The sequence below is a fragment of the Lonchura striata genome, chromosome 6 (assembly GCF_050655825.1).
Source record: "Lonchura striata isolate lonStrDom1 chromosome 6, ASM5065582v1, whole genome shotgun sequence".
In the NCBI taxonomy this organism is placed as follows: Eukaryota; Metazoa; Chordata; class Aves; order Passeriformes; family Estrildidae; genus Lonchura; species Lonchura striata.
Window position 1 is genome coordinate 32,397,149 of NC_140708.1, and position 19,200 is coordinate 32,416,348.

General features: G+C 43.5%; 1 protein-coding gene across 18 annotated transcripts in view; it reads left to right on the top strand.

The window, feature by feature from the left end:
- The first annotated feature begins 361 nt into the window (after window positions 1–361).
- TCF7L2 (transcription factor 7 like 2) overlaps window positions 362–19,200 on the top strand; it is a 172,661-nt gene continuing 153,822 nt past the window's right edge. For 14 of the 18 annotated variants that reach the window (XM_085583701.1, XM_085583702.1, XM_031505276.3 and 11 more), the window contains exons 1-3: window positions 362–1,077; window positions 1,409–1,475; window positions 1,659–1,783. In XM_085583701.1, the coding sequence (XP_085439827.1) occupies window positions 889–1,077; window positions 1,409–1,475; window positions 1,659–1,783 (381 nt within the window). In that variant the 5' untranslated portion in view covers window positions 362–888. The remainder of the gene's footprint in view (window positions 1,078–1,408; window positions 1,476–1,658; window positions 1,784–19,200) is intronic. The other 4 variants (XM_077784694.2, XM_085583700.1, XM_085583704.1 and 1 more) reach the window with 2 other exon arrangements.

The following is a 19,200-nucleotide window of genomic DNA, read 5'->3' on the forward strand; positions in this document are numbered from 1 at the left end:
TTTTCCCCCTACCTCCCCCCCACCCCCCTTTTGCGTGCCGGCCCCCCCAGCGGCGCCCCCGCCCCCGCCGCCCTCCCCTCGCGCTCCCGCTCCCATGCCAAAAAGGATCATTGTTAGTTTCCTACTTCCCCACCCTCCTCCTCCTCCCCCTCCCGCGCCCCAGACCTGTTTATTTATGCAGACGTCACCGGGGAGCCCCCGCCCTCTCCTGCATCTCATTAAGTGCCTGGTGTGTTTCTCGCTCCCTGTCAATAATCCCGGATCCCAGACTTCTCCGTTCCTCCGGATTTCGATCCCCCTTTTTCTATCTGTCAATCAGCGCCGCCTTTGAACTGAAAAGCTCTCAGTCCAACTTCAACTCACTCAAACCCGAGCGGCACAGGCTCCCCATATCCGCGGCGACTGCCCCCCCGTCACAGCTGACTTCTGGGCTTGGTTTGTTGCATTATTTTTTTTTTTTTTAACCCCCCTCCCCCCCGCTGCTCCCCCCTCCCCACGGTTTATATATTTTTTATTATTATTAATTTTTCCGCGAGTGCGTGCGCGGGTGTGCGTGTGCGCGCAGTGCACGCCGAGCAGCTCCCGGGAAGAAAGAAAGAGAAAATCCCGAAGAAGGAAAGGAAGAAGCCTAAAGTCACTGGTGCAAAGGAGCAAAGAAGAGACATTTCCCTCCCCTCCTCCTCCCTCTTTTCCCCTCCCCAGGAGGAAAGAGAAGGGGAAAAAAAGAAACTTTCACCTTGGACTCTTCTTTTTTTGGTGCAAACTTTCCCCCCCCCTCTTCTTTTTCCTTCCCCCCCCCCCCCATTCCCCTCCTTTTTTTTTTTTTCTTTTGTTTTTCCCCTTCCCCTTTTTGCAAAATTGCTGCTGGTGGGGTGAAGCAGGAGGAAAATGCCGCAGCTGAACGGCGGTGGAGGGGACGACCTGGGCGCCAACGATGAACTGATCTCTTTCAAAGACGAAGGGGAGCAGGAGGAGAAGATCTCCGAGAACTCCTCGGCGGAGAGGGATTTAGCTGATGTCAAGTCGTCTCTCGTCAATGAATCAGAAACGAATCAAAACAGCTCCTCAGACTCGGAGGTACGGGGGAAGCCCCCCGCGGGGCCGTTTCGGGGCGGCGGGCGGGCGGGCGGGGGCCGCGCTGTGCCCGGGGCCGCGCCGGGGCCGGGGGCGCCGCGCTGGGTCCCGCTCCCGCCGGCGCCCAACTTTCTCCGCGGCACCAACTTGTAACGATGCCTTCTGTTTTGTTCTGTTTGTTTCCCCTTCCACCTTCTCCCCGCACCTCTCCCTTCTTTTTCGTCTTTCATTCCTCCTCTTGTCCCTTCTCCCCCCCACCCCCCAAAAAACATCCTCCCCACCCCAACCACCCCGTTCTCCAACTGCCCCACGCCGACCCCCGGCTCGCTCCCAGGCGGAGCGGCGGCCCCCGCCTCGGTCCGAAACTTTCAGAGATAAATCCCGGGAAAGTTTAGAGGAAGGTGAGTACGCGGGCCCGGCCGGCACCGCCGCCCGCTCCGCACCGCCGCCCCTCCGCCGGGCGCCCGGCTCCTCTTTTGGGGACACTTGCTAAAAAAACTTTTCCTTCCCCCCTCTCCTCCCTTCTCTTCCCCCTGTTGCCCCCTTCCTTCCCCGCTCCTGCTCGTGTCTCCCCGCCATGTTAGCTGCGAAGAGGCAAGATGGAGGGTTGTTTAAGGGCCCACCATACCCGGGTTATCCCTTTATAATGATCCCCGACCTCAGCAGCCCGTATCTGCCCAATGGATCGCTCTCTCCGACGGCGAGAACGGTAAGTGCCTTTTTTTTTCCCCCTCTCTTTCCTCTCCCCCACACCCCCACGCTCGTTCCCCGGCTCCCGCCGCCGCCGCGCTCCCGGTGCCCGCTCGCCCCGGCCCTGCCGCCGCCCCCTCCCCCGCGCCGCAAACTTTCCAAACTCCGCGGGCCGCGGCGGGAGGGGGATTGTTTACACTTCGCCATACTACTTTTTTTTTTTTTTTCCCTTCTCTTTATATTTCTTATTTTGTCTTTTTCTTATTTGTTGGTTTTTTTTTTTTACTTTCAGTTTTGTGGGCAGTTTTTTTGGAGCCCTTGTAACCTCCGCTGCGGGGGGGAGGGGGGTGGGGAAGAAAAAAAAAAGCAAACAAATTCCAAACAACGTCTATTTCAGCCTCAAAACAAAACTGGAAACAAATTTTGAAAAACCCAAGAAGTTTGCGTTTTGGGGATTTTTTTTTTTTCGCTCCCCTCTTTCCCATCTTTCCCATCTCCTCTCCCCTTCCTTGGGGAGGGGAGTTATTTTCTCCCGGCCGAGCCTGCGGTCCGCTCCTCCAAACTCCTCGTTTTCCATGGTGATCCGTCGCCTTCTGCCCTCCTCCGTGGCGGCTGGGCCGGCTCCCCCTCCCCTTTCCTCCCCCTTAACCCTCTCCTGCCCTCGCCCGCCCCGGCCTGCGGGAGCAGCGGTTTCATTGTGCCCCTTCGGGCCGCGGGTGCCGCGAGTTGTGCCCGGGCTCAGCCCGGTCCGGCTCCGCGATCCGCGCCCCGCGGCGTGCGGGGGCCGAGCGCCGCTGCCCTGCCCGGCGGGGCCGCGGCCGTGCCGGGAGCGGCTCCGTCCCGCTGCGGGGCGGGGGAGCCGCGCTCGGGGCACAGGGCTGAGCCCGGAAACAGCTCGCCTCGCTCGGCTCTGGCAACAACAACAGCCGCGCAAAAAATAATCAGACAAGTCGAGCAAAATTCCTCTTGGAAGTATGCTGGCAGGAAAGCAATTTGCTGAAAGCGTCCGGTTTTTTGTTGTTGGGTTTTTTGCCCCCTTTTTTTTTTTTTTTTTTCACCCCTAACTCAGGGTTCACTGGCGGGGGGTGCAGGTCCGCGTGTGCCTGGAGCTAGAGCGAGGTTTAGCCCAGATCCCAGGAAACTTTGGGGTCTGCTGGTGGGTTTGTAGTCCCAGCTGTTTTCCCCGCTCTTAGTGTCACCTACGGTGTGCTCTACTCTGACATCAGATTTCTCAAGTGTCACCTTTCCTTTTTTGAAGAGTTTAAAAATTTTTCATTTTGAATGGTTAAATCCACTAGGACTTTCAAACACCACTGATTCCTCCCGATGGCATTAGCGTTGCTGTTTTGTTTCTTCTGGGTTTTTCTGAGTCTGAAGCGCTCCCACCATCACCATGTGTGTTTATACACTTTTTTTTATCCTTGTGGTAACACGAGATAGCGATTTACAATAATAGATCTACTGTTGGGTAGATGTTGAAGCCGTACTAATGACTGAGGGCTTGGACAACTTCAGTATATCAGATCTACAAGTGTTTTAAAGCATTAAAATATTAAACATCGGGTCAGTCTTGTTTTCACTTAGTAAAACGTCAGTAGACACAGATTAGTAAATGTAGAGTGACAGGGAGGTTGTGAGGAAGGTTCTCTGACTTTGCATATGTTTAGGGCTGTGGCAGAGTTTTATTTTGGAAGCTTGTGAGGCTCTTTTTGTGAGGAGGTGATTTCTGGGACAGTAGCAGAGGGGTGACTGCAGTTTGCAATTGTAATGATGGGGAGGGGAATTCAAGGGCTGAATGCATTATATTTTTTCTTTTGAGTATGGTCACCCACATGTATATGGATGATGGTGATAAATTCCAAATTCCATAAGTACCAGAATCCAGATGGCAAAACAATCTTTGTTCCAAATCACTTTGTTGCGAATCGTGAAGCTTTGTATTCCCTTTTTTTTTTCCCCTCGTTTTTTACCTTCAATGCATTCCACTGTTCTGAGTGCAGACTAATCGGAAGCACACCTATGCTGCCTTTTTTTAAAAGCATTTTTCTTACAACAGCTACAGCTCTTTTTTCCTCATTACCTTTATTACAGATCCCTTTTCCCTTAGCATGTGGGGTAGGATCCTTCAGCAGTTAGCTCTCCTGGAGCATTCCTCCCCTTGCTCCCCCACCGCTAAAAAAGGCCTCCATAGGAATGTTGGGTTCGTGTGAATTAAAGGTGCTGTACAAAAGCTTACAGGTTGGTTTATTGTTGGTATAGCAGGTGGCCTGCTTGTGTTATCAGATGAATTCTGAAAGGATATTTCCACACTCAATAGGCAATTTTCTTATTTCCACATCCAGGCTCCAGCAACCTTCTCCTATCTTCTTAACCTTATTCTTTCACATTCCGTATGCTTGTTTGTTTGCCTGCCACTTAATTATAGCCAGGAAAAATTAAAGTTGTTTATTTAGGCCTGAGAGAAGAATATTATAAAGATTCAGCGGGATAGCTGTTGTCTGTCACACACTATTTTTAGGTGGATTCTAGTTCTCTGCTGTACCAGCTTTCAATTCCAGATGAACTAGATCTTTCTCTTTCCTGTTTGATTTTATTTTATTTTTAAATACGCGTTGGAAAGGTATAGATGGTTCTGCATAATTACGAGTTTTATTTTTATTTATGTAGTTTTTCCCGGAGCCATATTTGTTGAGTGTCAGAGCATGCAAGGTAAAGAGGTGATACAGATACATAGCAAAATTGTTTTTCTTTTCCTTTTGCTGTTGTACAATCTTTAAAAGTCTGTGGGTGTGGTTTTTTTGTTGTGGGTTTTTTTTTTCCTGGAATTTTTTTTGTTGCTTTATTTGGGGGTGGAGTGGGATTATTGTGTTTTTTTAAATGTACCTGTAATTGTCTGTTCAAGAGCAAACTTGTGGGCAGCAGTTTCTCCTTTACTGCTTCAGGATTGTGAAGAATTATGAAGTATCATAAAATCTGCTTATGAGGAATAATCTTTTCTCGAGGATAATGCTTTAAATATTGCAAACTCTTTATTAAGGTTGATAGGAATAATTTTATTTTTAAAAATCAAAGATTTTTTGCATGCTAATCTTGCTATTGGTAGAATACTGTGGTGTGCTTATGAGAATAAATGTTATTAAGTAGAGGTTTAGTCAAATAGTAATGAAGTGATGCATCTGAGAGCACCAGTTCCACCTCTGCACTTGTGGAGGGACTGGGGTGGCTCTATGTTATGGATAATAAAGGAGACTGTTTTCCTTTCAGAGTTGGAAAACGTAGATGTGGTGTACTTGATTTTTAGTTTAAATTTGGAGCTTGGTTAATGCTTTTGGTGAGCAAATAGATGCCGTATAATGTGAGAAAACCCTCCTGGCAGATGCTCTTATTTTTACTAGTGCTGTTGCATCTTCCTTTCCCCTAAGTTGTTGCTGGCTGAGTGAGACTGTAGGGATAAGCTTATGTTTGGTCCCAAAGTTTGTTTGTTAGGGAGCTGGGAATAGCTGTGGTGGAGAGCAGCCCCATCGCCTTGATTTTTATATTTAGGAGGAAACATTTTTTATTAATTGCCTTGAAAATTGATTTTTTTTCTTTATCTGCTGAATCAGACAATGTAATCCTTCGTTATACAAAAGCTTTAGCCCCTGGGATGTGAAGGGTTAATGGTGGTCCTTTTTTTTTCCCCTCCCTCCAATTGTTTTGACAACACTTTTCAAAGTGTGACATTCCAAGCCCTTGCAATACAATGTAATATTACTGTAATTACACAGGTCATTACATTTTAAATAGAGAACAATAAAATGCTTATCGCCCTGAAAAAGAACAGGTGTTCTTGCCCTTCTTTGGTGTTTATGCTAATTGTTTTTCATCTCCTTCAGAAATATTTATGGCTGGAGTGTTAAGATTTCGGTCTGGATGTGACAATATTAATTCTTTACTAATCTTTATGGTTGAGATTTAATGTCTGCAGTATGGATTATAGTATTAATGTCCACCAACTAGTTTAATAATGTAGATACAACTTAATATGTCAGCACTTTGGTACTTTATGATACAGAGCTATTCAGTGGAGAGTGAATTATTTGCTTTGTTTAAAAAAATGAATGGACATGCTTTTAATAAAGTTTCTGGACTTGAGTGAAAACAAGCTGTTAAATAAGAACTGATGATCCTGTGGTGTAAATCAAATGGAACTTCCATAAAAGAAACTTTTCTTGTGCTTAATTAGGTTGATTGCTGAATCACTCTGCTATAGCATTAGCATAGCTGGTATACAGTGGCAAACAGACTGTGTTTGTTAACTTACTTGCAGTAAAGAAGCTGATTTATTTTTAATGCTATGCTTTTTTCCTTTTTTTTTTTCCTTCTTCTTTTTCTTTATTTTTTTTTTGTCTGATAAGATTTTATTCTGGAGCAAATGCTGCATTGCTTACTCCATCAGTTTCTCTTCAGGGGGCTATGAAAATTAGAGAAAAGTTTCATGTTTCTGGGACCTTGCAAAACAATATAATGCAGTACTGTTACTTGAGTGTACAGGATAATTGCAGGACTGCACTTCATTAAAAATAATATTTGCTTTGGAAATCGAACAATTTTAATAGGTGTAACGGTGGCTGATCTGTATGTAAAAAAAATACAGTAGATGCCTTTCCAGGTTTTTTTGAATGCATTCATACAAGGACTGAGGATGTTAAATAGGGTGGTGTGGTTTATTTTTTCCCTTCTTCCTCTTCATTTTTTGTTCAAGCAAGTATGTGCTGATTTGTCAGCTGGACATGGAGTGGGGGAAGGAATATGTTGCAGCTTTCACTGGCGCTTGTAAACCAGAATGTAGGTAAAAATGTCCTAAATTTGTAAAGATTTTCATGAGTGGGCCCCAAAATCAGATAAAAAATGTGGTGTAGAGAAAAAGGACAGCTGCAGATTTTTTGTGTGGACGTGTGTTTCTGTACCATGACTAAAAACTCTAAGGACCTTTTCCCAGCTGTCTGGGAGTTATGTGGAAGTTGGATTATTGGCAGTTAAGCATGAGACAACCTGGATTTAGCAAATGCTCTCCTACACAGGAAGCAGATGACATTATCCTGGGGGAAGGGAGGAGATCCTTCTCCAGGCACAGCCTGGGGGGAGATGCCTGCTCCCCCCAGCCTCAGAGCAGCCAAAAATGAGGGCTGGCGATAGGCACGGAGAAATATAACAGCGGTCGGGTTGTCAGCTTGGGTTTTTTTCAGGGCTTTTTGGTGAAACCAGACACCTTCCTTGCACATTGGGGCTGTTGTGAGAAGTTTTGCTTTGGAGGGAGTTGTGAGGTTCTGGGGGGGGGGATGTTTAAAGCTGTGTTCCCCGGGTGTCCCCTTAGTCCTATGTCCTGGCAAATATGTAAGTAAGCCTTAAAACTTTGACTTTTAATTGGGCACATTTGTGAAGGAAATGGTTAATTTTACAACCAAAGGCAAACTTGCACCTCGACAGGTCTGCTGAAAGAAATGTGCCACAGTCGTTTGCTGGCAAGCACGGCAGGGTCATAAATCCACGGGGTTTATTTACAGCCTATAACACTTATGAATGTTAAGATATTTGACGCCACGCTGGCCTTATAATATCCAAGGTCCACAGACACTGGCAGTGGGTCAAATTTCTTTCACTAATTATAAGCAATGAGAGATGAAGTGTATTGGTGGGGGTGTATGGGGGAGATATGGAAATCCTTTCTCTCCCCACCTAAAAGCGAAGAATATTTCTGCTACTCTTCCCAACTGCTGCTTTATCTTTGTGCTGTTTTTTGGTTACGTAGGCTCCGAAGTTTATAATTAACGCTTGTGGTGCTGTAGAAGCTGGGCAGTGGGTGATGCAGCGAGGCTGAAGGAGGGAAGAAGTTTAGCACAGCTCATGTCCTTTACATAAAGGTCTCAGCAGTATTGTGCAGTATTTCCTAGATACGGGCACAAGCAAACATTTAAAGACAGATGACACCTGGAAATGTCCTTTAATTTTCTCCCATACTGCTGAGCTGGGGATGAAAGAAAACTGCCTTGGGTTTTGTGCAGAAGGAGGATGCTTGGAAATAGATTATATTAGACTGGTTTGTTTGTACAAAACAGGGCCTCTTAGAAAGCAGCAAAAGCCCACGTTAAGGGAAAACATGCGCTGAATGAATGAAGATGTTGAGGTTAGAGGCAGTTTTTAGGGGAGAAGCCCTGTGTCCTGCTGGAAGGGACAATGTGGGATGGACGTGTAGGTCAGCGTGGAGGGGAGCAGGGGGACGTGCACAGGGTGGTGTTTTGGGAGGGGTTAACTGGGGGAGGCACTGTGAGAGCAGGGGGGCCACTGGAGAGTAATTGGAGGACAAAGGAGGGATGTTGGAGCGTGAGGAGAAATTGTAGAAACTTGGGGGAGGCAGGGGGGGAAACGCCAGGATTTGAATGGGTGGTTGGAGGGGAAGCTTGGGATCTGGGGATTGACTCTTAAGTGTCAGGAGGGTCTGGGGCCCAAGAAGAAGCAGTGCTTTGCTCAGCACTGAGCTTGTTGTTCTCGGCTCACTCCCCATTACACACGCTTTGCTAGAGTGGACAGTCACATTTGAAGTGCTGCTGTCTTGTCTGTGCTGGGTGTGTGTGTGTTTTAACAAGATAATGTGATTACTCAAATATGCCTAGGTATTACTTTTAGCTTTAATTTCTCTGGCAGTTGATTTCAGGTTTCCCCCTAGGTTACTGTTGTGCTTGGAGACTAATTTAAGCAAAAGGCAGAGTTACGTGTGTGGTGGAAAGCTGCACTCCTTTAGCCATATGTTTTTCTTCTAGAGCCATGTAAAGCCTGACTTAAAAAAAAAAAAAAGAGGGGGCTGTCAATTCGGCTCTTCCACAAATAGCTGTACAGTTTTGTTGAAGGTTTTATGCATTTCCCTAATCAATGGAGCGCTGTGACTTATTAGCCCCCAGGGACAGATCTGAATCCCCCAGCACTGCACTGCAAAGCTGGTATGGTATTGTACCTTTTTAACAGGTTATCAACAAGGATGTTCCCCTCATTCCCAACATGCTTCCCACCCCCTCCAGCATCTCCCCTCTGTGATTCTTTCCAGCAAAAATCTGTTCAGTCTCACGCCTTTGTTTTAGGTTGGCTCAACCCTCGACCCTTATTCTTTGTGGGGTCACGCTCAGGCAACTGGGCAGTGCTGAATGAGTTAAGTTGCTGGCTGAAGTTTGGCTTCATGCAACTAAATTTGAGGCCTGGTAGGCATTAGCAGGGCACAGCACATTTACAGAGCTTAATTAGTACGCGCTGTAATTGTTCATGGTCTGCCAGAAGGAGTAATGTTCAGGAAAAGTGGAGTCGTTCTTCTGCAGTCTTTAGTTTTAAAACGATAAATCACTTGCATATTTGTGCAGTGATTCAAATGGAGCTGAGACCTCTCCATCTCAACATGTGGTAAATTGTAAAGTCAATGAATTGCAGATGTAGGGTACAGCAGATTCTCTAAGAAAATGCAGAATGAATGGGAAAAGGCGATGCTATAAATACGTACTGAGAAGATAACTGGGTTTCTGCTTGCTGTGCCAAATATGATAAACTAAAGATATTAGCAATTTTGTTCTAAATGTGTTTATTCTAAATATCTTTAAGTGTAGAGGTACCATGTTACTTCACTTAGTGAGGTTTTATTAATGTTCCAGAACAATGGGTTTCATACGGAAATGCGCGTGATAGCCATATTAATATAAATTAATTCATCATGGGTAATACTGTAGCTGTTACTGGAGGAGTTTATAGTGCTGGGACACTTTAAAATGTGGCTGCAGCAACTTACAAGAAATGTTGCGGTAGAGGATGCCTCTACATCTTAGTTGAGAGAGGTACTGGGATTATTGTGTATCTCACCATTTTTTATCTGCCTGTGATTCCTTCCACCTTCAGAGAGACTTTTTGGGTGCAGTAATCCAACAGCCTAGAGCCTATTTTAAAAAAGCAAAACACAAACAAAACTGTGCTATACAGATTGACATTGTAAATGCTTTGTATTGTTTCTTTTGCCTTTTTTTTTTTTTCCAATGTGGAGAATGTGTGTCACTCTTACTGCTGTGAAATCTTGTCTTCCTTGGGCTTGGTCCAAGATCCATTGAAGTCATTGGAAAAAAGGCTTCTATTAATAACGAAGGGCTTTGCATCAGGCCCTGTGTGTCTTGAACCAATGGCCAAGTTCTTCAAAAGTGGATGAAGGCATTGAGAATGCCAAACTCAACTAAATATGATATTGATGTATTGCTCCTTCATCATAGTCTTTTGCTCCTGGAGGAGGGGGGGGGTGGGGGAAGTCAAGTTACATTTCCAATGGTGAATTCTTGAATGAGCTCCTGCTTGTGCAGTATTTCCCACAGATGTGTGGAACATCCTGGCAGGATCAGGGTTTGGTCCGAGGCTGTGTTGCATGTCAATTCTGCTTTTCTAATGTGAGTAGGTGGATTTCTGTGGAAGTTGTAAAAGTTAATGATTGTTATCTGACTCATATGCTGCTGGCTTCAGCAAAGAAGAAATGATGACAGGAAAATGATAGAAATTATAGGAGCCAAGTAGGCTTTGAGTGGAAAATGGATTTATGTTGTTTGAAATGCCTTTGCTGCTTGGTAAAGCAGCAAAGGAGGGAGAAAATGGGCGGGCAGTTTCTTTTTGGGGTCAGATGTTTTGGGTACAAAATCCTGCAGGCATTCAGCTAGGGAGTGAGGCTGAATTCAGGAGGGACTCTTGTTGGATTTAACCATTTAGTTCTTCCTACTGACACAATTAGTCCTGCCTAACTGTTCTCCCCTCTTGGCAGAGCAGGTTTTAGTGCCCTAGGCTGCGTGGGAAGTATGATTGCATGCCTATGACGACCAAGTGTGAATATATAAATGTGCTTGACTTGTGTCTGTCTCACAGCTTTGTAGGTCTTTCCAAAGTATCTGTGGCATGAAAGATGCTGTATACAACAAAATCATTCTCTGCTGCTTAATTCACTACTGGTGGTGATGCAGCTGAGACACCAAAAAAAAAAAAAAAAAGAAAAAGAAAAAAAAAATAGTCTGAAATGGGAATGTGGGAAGTAATAAAGTAATAGAAATTTCCAATCTGAAAATACTGCAAAGGGGCATTCTGGGGAATATGAGAGATTCTTGGATGTTGATGCAATAGAAACAAATTGTCCTATTTTAAGAAAGGGAAAAGCAGAGCAAGAAAAGGTGGAGGCGTACCTCTTGGAGCACATCCGAACTCCCACTGGAGTCAGTGACTCCTTAAATAATGATCTGGAAAAATCTGAGACTATAGGCTTTTCTGTTCTGGAGAAAAGCTGCTACATTGATTTCTGTTTTTAACTGATAGTAATATTTAATAAAGGTTCTCTTGGAACTGCTTTAAACCGTAGCCTGAATAATTTTAACTTGGTTAAATGAGTGAACTGGTTTGGGAACATAGACAGTAAGAGGTTTGCATTGGTTTAATTAGATTTAAGAGATTTATAAAACCAGGACCACTACTCTGACATAGACAAGGTCTGGAAGTCGGCATATAGATGATGCATTGATCTACACCCAGGCTGAACAGACAGCTATTGAAACTGCTCTGTTGTAAATGTTTGCCAATATTAAAGAATCTGAGGGAAGGTATGACCTTGAATGAACACATCAGAAGAATAAGATGGCAGTCAGTGTTTCTAGCTTTGTTTTCTGTGGGACATTTACAGGAAGGTTTTCTCCCTTTCAGAGGAGTTACAGATTATAGTTTTCTGTCTGGAAGTCAAGTTATTTGAGATTTTTATTATTATTAATCAAATGTCTCAGTTTACTTTAATCCCTGTTATATTCTTCCATGGGGTTTTATTAATTCTTAAACTACATCATAAAATGTAGCTTAAATCATGTCTGTGTCAATTAAAATAAAAAAAAAAAAGGTATTTACAGGAGATAGTCACAAACATAACTGCTGCATTGGTCACAAACTACTGTGTAAAGAATATCCACAGAGCTTATTTTATCTGGATAGCAGCTAAATATCTTTACAATCCCCAGGGTTATTAAAGGCCAAGTGCTTGATATATATAGTTAGTTTTTTTTCCATTGTATTCTGTTGCTCGACTACAGTACTTGAAAGTACTTTGTTTTTAATTTCATAAAAGTGAAATTAAATTTAATACATATGGAACGAAAAAGTGAAAACTAGGACCTGGGTGTCACTGGGTGGTTGTAAATGGGAAGTAGTGAGTTGCTGTGCTGCTGGTGTGCCCAAATGTGGGCATTGGACTGGCTGCACAGGTACATCTGTGTATATGCATGTGATGTATATTATCCTTGAACACATACTTGGTTATCAGGTGTCTATTCAATTTTAATTGACAATATGAGATTCCTGTGGTTGCTCTGTGCACAGATTGCCTTGGGGCTCTACAGGGTTTGTGGGAAGAAAAGCCTTGACAAGTTTCCATTAAGCCCTGAATCAGGCAGTTGGAAAAGAGGAGAATGAAAGGAGCTGAAAAGAGGGACAACTTGTTAGTGTTGCATTCTGCGTTTGCAACGAGAAACCTCTTTTAGACAAGAGTGGTTCTCAGGCCAAGAATTTCAAACTCGCAGAGAAACCTGTCCAGAGCACAAAAGTTGTTTGAACGGGGTGCAGAATTGTCACAGTAATTAGAGCAATCTCCGTTTACTGAGTGGCAGCCTTTATAAAGGACAGGGGATAAAGGGTTCAAATTCATCTTTCTCTCTCCGATTCACTTCTGATGAACTGCCTCTGTGTATGTATGTGTATATGGAGGAGTGTGTGTGTGTGGCCACATTTTCAGCTACTCATCATTTGATTGTCCTTGTTTAAAAGGAAGAAGGACTTGGGTTTCTTCTTCCTGCCTTCAATGGCATTTTTAGGCATTTTGCTTTTATTTTTATTTTAATTTCTTTGTTTGTTTTGTTTGGTTTTTTTGGTGCTGTAGTTTGATTTACCAAACTAAGAGGATGCTTGGGAAAATACACTTGTGCTGTGATGGAGGGGCAACCCCAAATATTTCTCTGTTGATTTTTACTCTTACTCAGTCTTGCATATTTGACTCTTAGGAGAAGTCCCATTATTTTTAAAAGGATTACTTGTAGAAGCAAGAAAAGTGAATGGACAAGGCTTGAGCCCTTAAAGTTTATCCTCTTGTCGCTGCAAGGTTTGTCCAGAACTACTGAATCAGCTGGAGTTTTGCCATTGCTCTTATTAGGAGAAGGATCAGGCCTGTGGATTACATGAGGCTGAGTCTTGTGAACAAGCCAAATAAAACTGTAAAAATCAGGATTGTTTTTGTGCACAATGCAGGAGAGTGTCTGGAGGACTCGGTCTGGGCTCTTCTTGGTCAGACACTGCACAGAGAAAAATGTGAGTGAATGAGTGAGTGACTGAGCAGTGTGGGTGTTCTTGCCCAAGGAAGAAAGTGTGACTGCTGAATTTCCTGTATGGCTTTACTTCTAAAGAAAAGAAAATACCAAGCTCCTTGAGTTTCTTAAGTAATCATCCTGGGTGTAATGTTGGTAATTTTGATTCCATTTAAATAGCTGCTTAGGTTTTGTGATTGCCTTTTATTTGTTCTCCCTAAAATAATGTAGGATCTCCACTTTAAGGTTTGGAGCTGGCAACCTTGGCTAATTTATTTAATCATTTAGTCAGTGTTATGTTTCTCCCCTTCATTCACCTCTACAACTGAAGGCAGAGGGAGGGAGAGAGGAGCCATTTAGGCCGATGTCTTCACCCTTGTGTTTCTCTGTATCACATTTAAGGCCTCTGGCACGGTCAGGTTTTGTTGGCACCCCATGAATGCTGTGTGTCTCCTCCCCTCTTCTCTTCTGGAGATCTGGGATCAGTCAGCAACTCTGCTGAATTTCTAAGGTATGGATGGACCAGAGGGTAAAGGAAGGTCTTGCTGCTGATTATGGGTACTTTTTAAAATAGTCGTGGCTGTGAAAATTGGATCTCAGAGATCATGTGGTTTTTTTCAGATGGTTCTGCCCTAACATGAAAAATTGCTTGTCTTGAGGCTTGCATTTCAAAAAATGCCTATTAATGTTCAGCAACACGTGCTCCTCTAGTTCAGTTGCCTTGTCTGTGAGCGTGGTGTGTGAATATGGCAGGGCTTTCTGATCCTGGGGAAGTTGTCTTGGAGTTGCAAAGAGGAGTTGGGAAACGTCAGTTTTCCTGGAAGTAATGCTGAATTGCTTCTGCAGTGTTGGAGCACAGAGTGGGGTTTGTGTGTTGGACAATGCCATAGTCAGGTTGAACAGTGACTCCATTTTTAGATGATGCTACTTTGTCTCAACTGTTGATGATTTGCAGACCAATTGTGATGTCTGCCATCCTGAAAGAGTACCAGTGTGGTACTAATTGTACCAGGACCAATTGTTGTTGAGAATGTACTTGTTGCAAATGATGGACCTCTCTTGAACCTCTCTCAGTCTTAGCCCTTGTCCATTATTTTCTCAGCTGGTAATTAATTTCTTGTTTTGAAAATTTGTCAGTAATGGGCATATCTTCATTGTTAAGTTCTCTGTAGTAATTCTGCTGGCCCTATAAAGTCACCGATCTCATTTGTTTGCCAGCTGGATAACATTTCCTATTAGACTGTTGTGACCAAGTTATCCATCACAACAAAGCCTAACCGTGTCTGCAGTCCATGTCCTGGCTGTGGCTTGGTGCTTGGAGAAGCTGATTTGAAGTGTGGTTGCAAGCCAGAGCTCATGACAGCAACAGAAAGCTTTTATTTGATTTTACAGCTGTGTAAAATCCAGCTCATCCTGGAAGAGCAGCTGTCAAGTTTAGTTGAGGTGGCAACACAAAGCAGTTGATGTCTTCTCCTTGTTGTGTGATGATTTCCTCAGTCCTGCTTCTCTGCTTGCTCTTGGTGTTGTTTCTGACTGGAGAAGCAGTTTGGAGGTGCTTCCCTTCCTGGGAGCTGGTGATGCAAAGCCTCAGTCCTGCACATGCTCTGGGCTTGCCTCCATAGTAGCCCTCTGAGGAATTGTCTTCAGCCCAGCTGGGTCTGTGCTTTTGGTCTTGTAGGATCATGGCCTAAATAGTGATCCCATGAGGAAGCTTATAAAGTTTATTTTGGAAGCAAAATACTTGGTGAAGCAGGAAGGAGGCTAAAGAGAATACTGAAAAATGGTGCAAATGAGAAGCAACTTTTTCATTTATGCTTTGTGCTATTGCTCTGGTTTGTGGATCTAAGTAGAAAATGGGCAGCATTTGGAAATCTGAGTTTCCTGCCAGCATCTGCACATGCCTAAATACCTTTGAAATTTGATTTTGTGGTTTGTTTTTTTTCCCTGCTACTTGAATATGTTAGTTGATGCCACAAGGAGTGAGCTGAAGTCTCACTTTTTTTTTTCTTTTTTTTTTTTTCTGCTGTTGGAATTGTTTGTTAAATTCTAATTACCGGGCTTGTTCAACACCTGTACAAACCCACAGCCATTGTTAAGGGAATAATTTGAGGACAATGGGGTTAACGCAGGTGTACACAAGTGCAGAATTTGGATTGCAAAGTCTTTTTTATTACTGCGTGTGCATAAGAAAGAGAAATGAGTTCAGCTTAATTTTCTGATCCTAGAAAAAATTTGTAGGACAAGGATTTGGAAGAAGAGTAAATGGGGAGGGGAATAAATGTCTGGACATGTTCAGACATGGCACCGAATGCATATGAAATGGAAAGTTAAAAGGAAATAAACACTACACTCCTCTTTCCTCCCTACCTCACCCTCATACCACTTTCATGGAGTCACTTTTCAAGGTATAGCTGCACGAGGTGGTTGGTAATGATCTTGCACACTGATTGCCTTCAGAGTGATCACGTCTCAGCCTGGATGTTTGCATGGAGCTGAGGTGCTGGGACTCTGTGGTGGTTTGTGGTGCCAGCAATCACCAACCCCACTGCAATGCACTGATGCAATCAGCAAGTTGCATTAGGTCTGCGTTCATGTGAAGCTGAAGGTGTGTGTAGTTTCCAAAGGTGACTTGCTGTCTCATGCCTCCAGAGTAGCCTTCAGAGATGGCAAGAACATCAGAACAGCCAAGAGCACGAGGTGCTAGAGCCTGTAGGACATCTCCTCTGTGATGTTGATGCAGAGATTTACAGTTTTGTGTAACTTCCTGATTATCTAACTGAGGGTTATCTTTCTTTGGGGTAGTTCCAGTAACAACTAAAAGGGGTTCTTGCAGAATGAAAGCCAGGATCCATGTCCCTGCTATCAGAAGTGGTTGTAATTTGAGATTGGTTTCTCTTAGAGTTTCATTTTATTTCAGTTTCTTTCCTACTCTTGGGAGTTCCTCCAGGCACAGGTCAAACGGTCTCTATTATATTAAATACTCTGTGCATTTGGGGTACAATAAACTAATAAGTAGCAATGATGGTTAACGATTAGATAAATGTTCAGATCAGTTTATCCTCTCAGTGGTTCTCCTGTTAGAACTAATCCTGACTGCTACAAATAGGTTTGGTATTTGGCATTTCAGTTCACGTAGGAGGGGGGAAAAAGGCTGTTGCCTGTGAAATGGTTCAGAAGTTACTTGCTGTTCTTTTTCGAGGAGTAATAACTCAGCTGAGTAGCACAACAGGAGGCTCAGGTATGGGACTGTTTGATCAGGAGTGAAATCGGTAGTTGCCTCTCTTGTTTATGCACCAAAGGAGTTGTGGTTGTACCTCTGCTCAGAGGAGGATGAGTTATCCTCCAAACAATGTCAGGCAGCCTGGCTTGTGCTGGGGAAACAATCAGAGTTCTTTATTAAAACTAATTTGAAGCTACGGAAAGAAATATTTCTCACTGATTTGAAGCTGTCTGGAGGATGGCTAAAAATAGTCCTTCAATGATGTGCCATGGTTTGAACCGCTAGAGATACGTATTTTTCTCTTTGGTGGGTGGTGTGACCTTCTGCCAAAGAGTGTAGTTGCAGTAGGATAATGTGTAGTGATTTGTCTTAAAACTTTAAGAAGATTAACCTCTCAATTGCAAACTGTTGAGGTGATCTTATTTCTGGCAGGTGGTGTAAGTTAGTGGTTATGGTGATTCTTTGCAGTTGTTTGGATTTTACTGAAACAAGTAAAATCCAAACTTGTTATTGAAGTAGAGGGAGGAAATTAATTAAAAAAAATTAAATTCTCTCTTTTTGTATGAATGTGTAGACCCTGACCTAACAGAAGATTAAACTGCCTTTCCTCAGTGTTTACCAATATAGATTGTATTGGTATCTGCTGTTTGCACCCATTTCTTTGTTACTTTGTCAGTAGAGTTATGTACCTGCCTTGGAAATTTGTATATTTTGGCCTGTTCCGTGCTATATACACTCGCTGCAGAGTGTGTTGTATTTAGTTTGGTGTGCAGCAGCTAAGTAGGGTCACCGGAGGCCCCTTTTGAACAGCTAAATGACTTTTTTTCTGCTTCTGTAGAAAGATTTGTCCCTTTACTGGGAATGCTTGAGCAGGCAAGGTGGGCACTGGGTGGCATCTTGTTCTCTTTGACCTGGACAAAGACTCGGGTCCCGTGTGAGCTGGTTCCAACTCGTGTTCAGGGAAGAGCCAGGGGAATGTGGCCTCCTGTGATGAATGGGCCTCCTGTGCTGAAAAAAGCCAAGGAGTGATGTCCTGTTAGATGACAAAGCCAGAGGACCAGTTGTGTTGTTAACATGTGGTGTTATTTGAGTGCTTTTACAACTTGAAGGAACACTGCCCACCCAAACTGAGGCCCAGGTTTCAGATTTAATTTATACTTCTGGGCCTGCAGAGCCTGACAGAGTGGTTCATCCAAGAATTGCAATAGAAATACTTGGCTTTAATCAACTGAGCACATCAATGTAGTCATAGGTACCAACATCTTGGAACAGTTGGAAATGAGAGAGGAACTACATCTGAACAAAAATGAAGCTGGCTTTTTTGTAGTGTTTTGGATGGCTTTACAGCTACAAATTTATGAAGATATAATTAGCTACTTTTCAGGGTAATGGTTCATTTTCAATATAAACTTCTCTTTAAAAGCTTCAATAAATGTTTGCAGATTTTATACAAGTAATACTAAAAAACTGTGCTATGAGCCTTGAAAATATTTAAGTAGAGCTAATTATGAACCAGGGGTTTAATGGAGAAATCTGGAAGAGATTGATAGGAAACTATTAAGATCTGTTATATATTAAAATAGTATGTTAATATTATATAACATTATTATATACATAATTAATATATTATATATGTTGATCTATAATATGTGCAACACCAATATTTAGAATATTACTTTAATGCTGATATATACACACATATTTACTATATGTAAACACACACACACATATTTTAAGTATATATTGAGATTTCTTTTTCTGCAAACTTGAGGGCATGGCAACATTTGAGGCTCAAATACATGGTTATTTTCTAGTTGTTTTGGATGATTATTTGTAGGGGAGGGCCTGCCTGTCTGTGAGAACAAGCACTGCCATTAGGTGCTGTGCTCAGTGGTCACTCTCCGTATGAATAAGCTGTGTGGTTTCCTCTAAATCACCTGAAATTAGGCCATTTGAAGACAGGACTGGCAGCATTGTTTGGCCATCTCAAGCCATGGGCATGACTCTGACTAGGTAGCATTGTTTTCTGACTCAAGATTGTGAAGGTGGGTGCTTAGTGGGAGAACACAGGCACTTCTTATATAAGCAGAGATGAGTCCACTACAGACATTTTTATGGGATCATGGTAAGCTGGGCTGTGCTCCTCCAGAGCCCTCCTTCAGTTACCATCATGATGTGATCCACTGACAGCTGGAACCCCAGAGATAGTTGGCTGCTGGGACTTGTCGTGCACAGAAGCAACTAAACTGTGGCTTGGTGCTGGCTTGTGGGATAATACAGCTTGGTGGTGACTTGGCCATGTAGGACTGTCTGTGTGATACCTGGATGTGCCCTGTGCCCAAGTGTTCGTGGTGGCTTACCAGAGTTCATAGGGCAGCAGAGTGGTCCTGGCTGGGAAAATGCTGCTGGAGTCGTGGCTGTGTTCCTTGACATTATTCCTTGAATAAATGTGGCCTTTAAGCCAAAGTGCTTGTGCTGTGTCTGTGTCCTGCTTTGAGGGAAGTTCACACCCAGGGAGGATTGCCACAGCCCCTTCAGGGGAAGGGGGCTGCTCTTCAGGCTGAGCTTCAAGCTCAAGTTCCAGTGCAGCAACAACCCTTTATGAGAGATCCTGATGGGCCCATGATATTTGGATATGCCTCTGGTAATATAATCAGCTGCCACCCACTACTCAGCTTCTAAGCTGATCCTAAAATAACCTTTGGTAGAATGACACATGTGAAGCTTCTCTGTGCTTCGGTTTAATCTCCTGTACACAGTCCCAGTGTAATGTTTATATGACAGTCATAAGGAAGGCTCTGTAGGTGTATCCAGACCTTTTATGAGAGCATGACACGACAT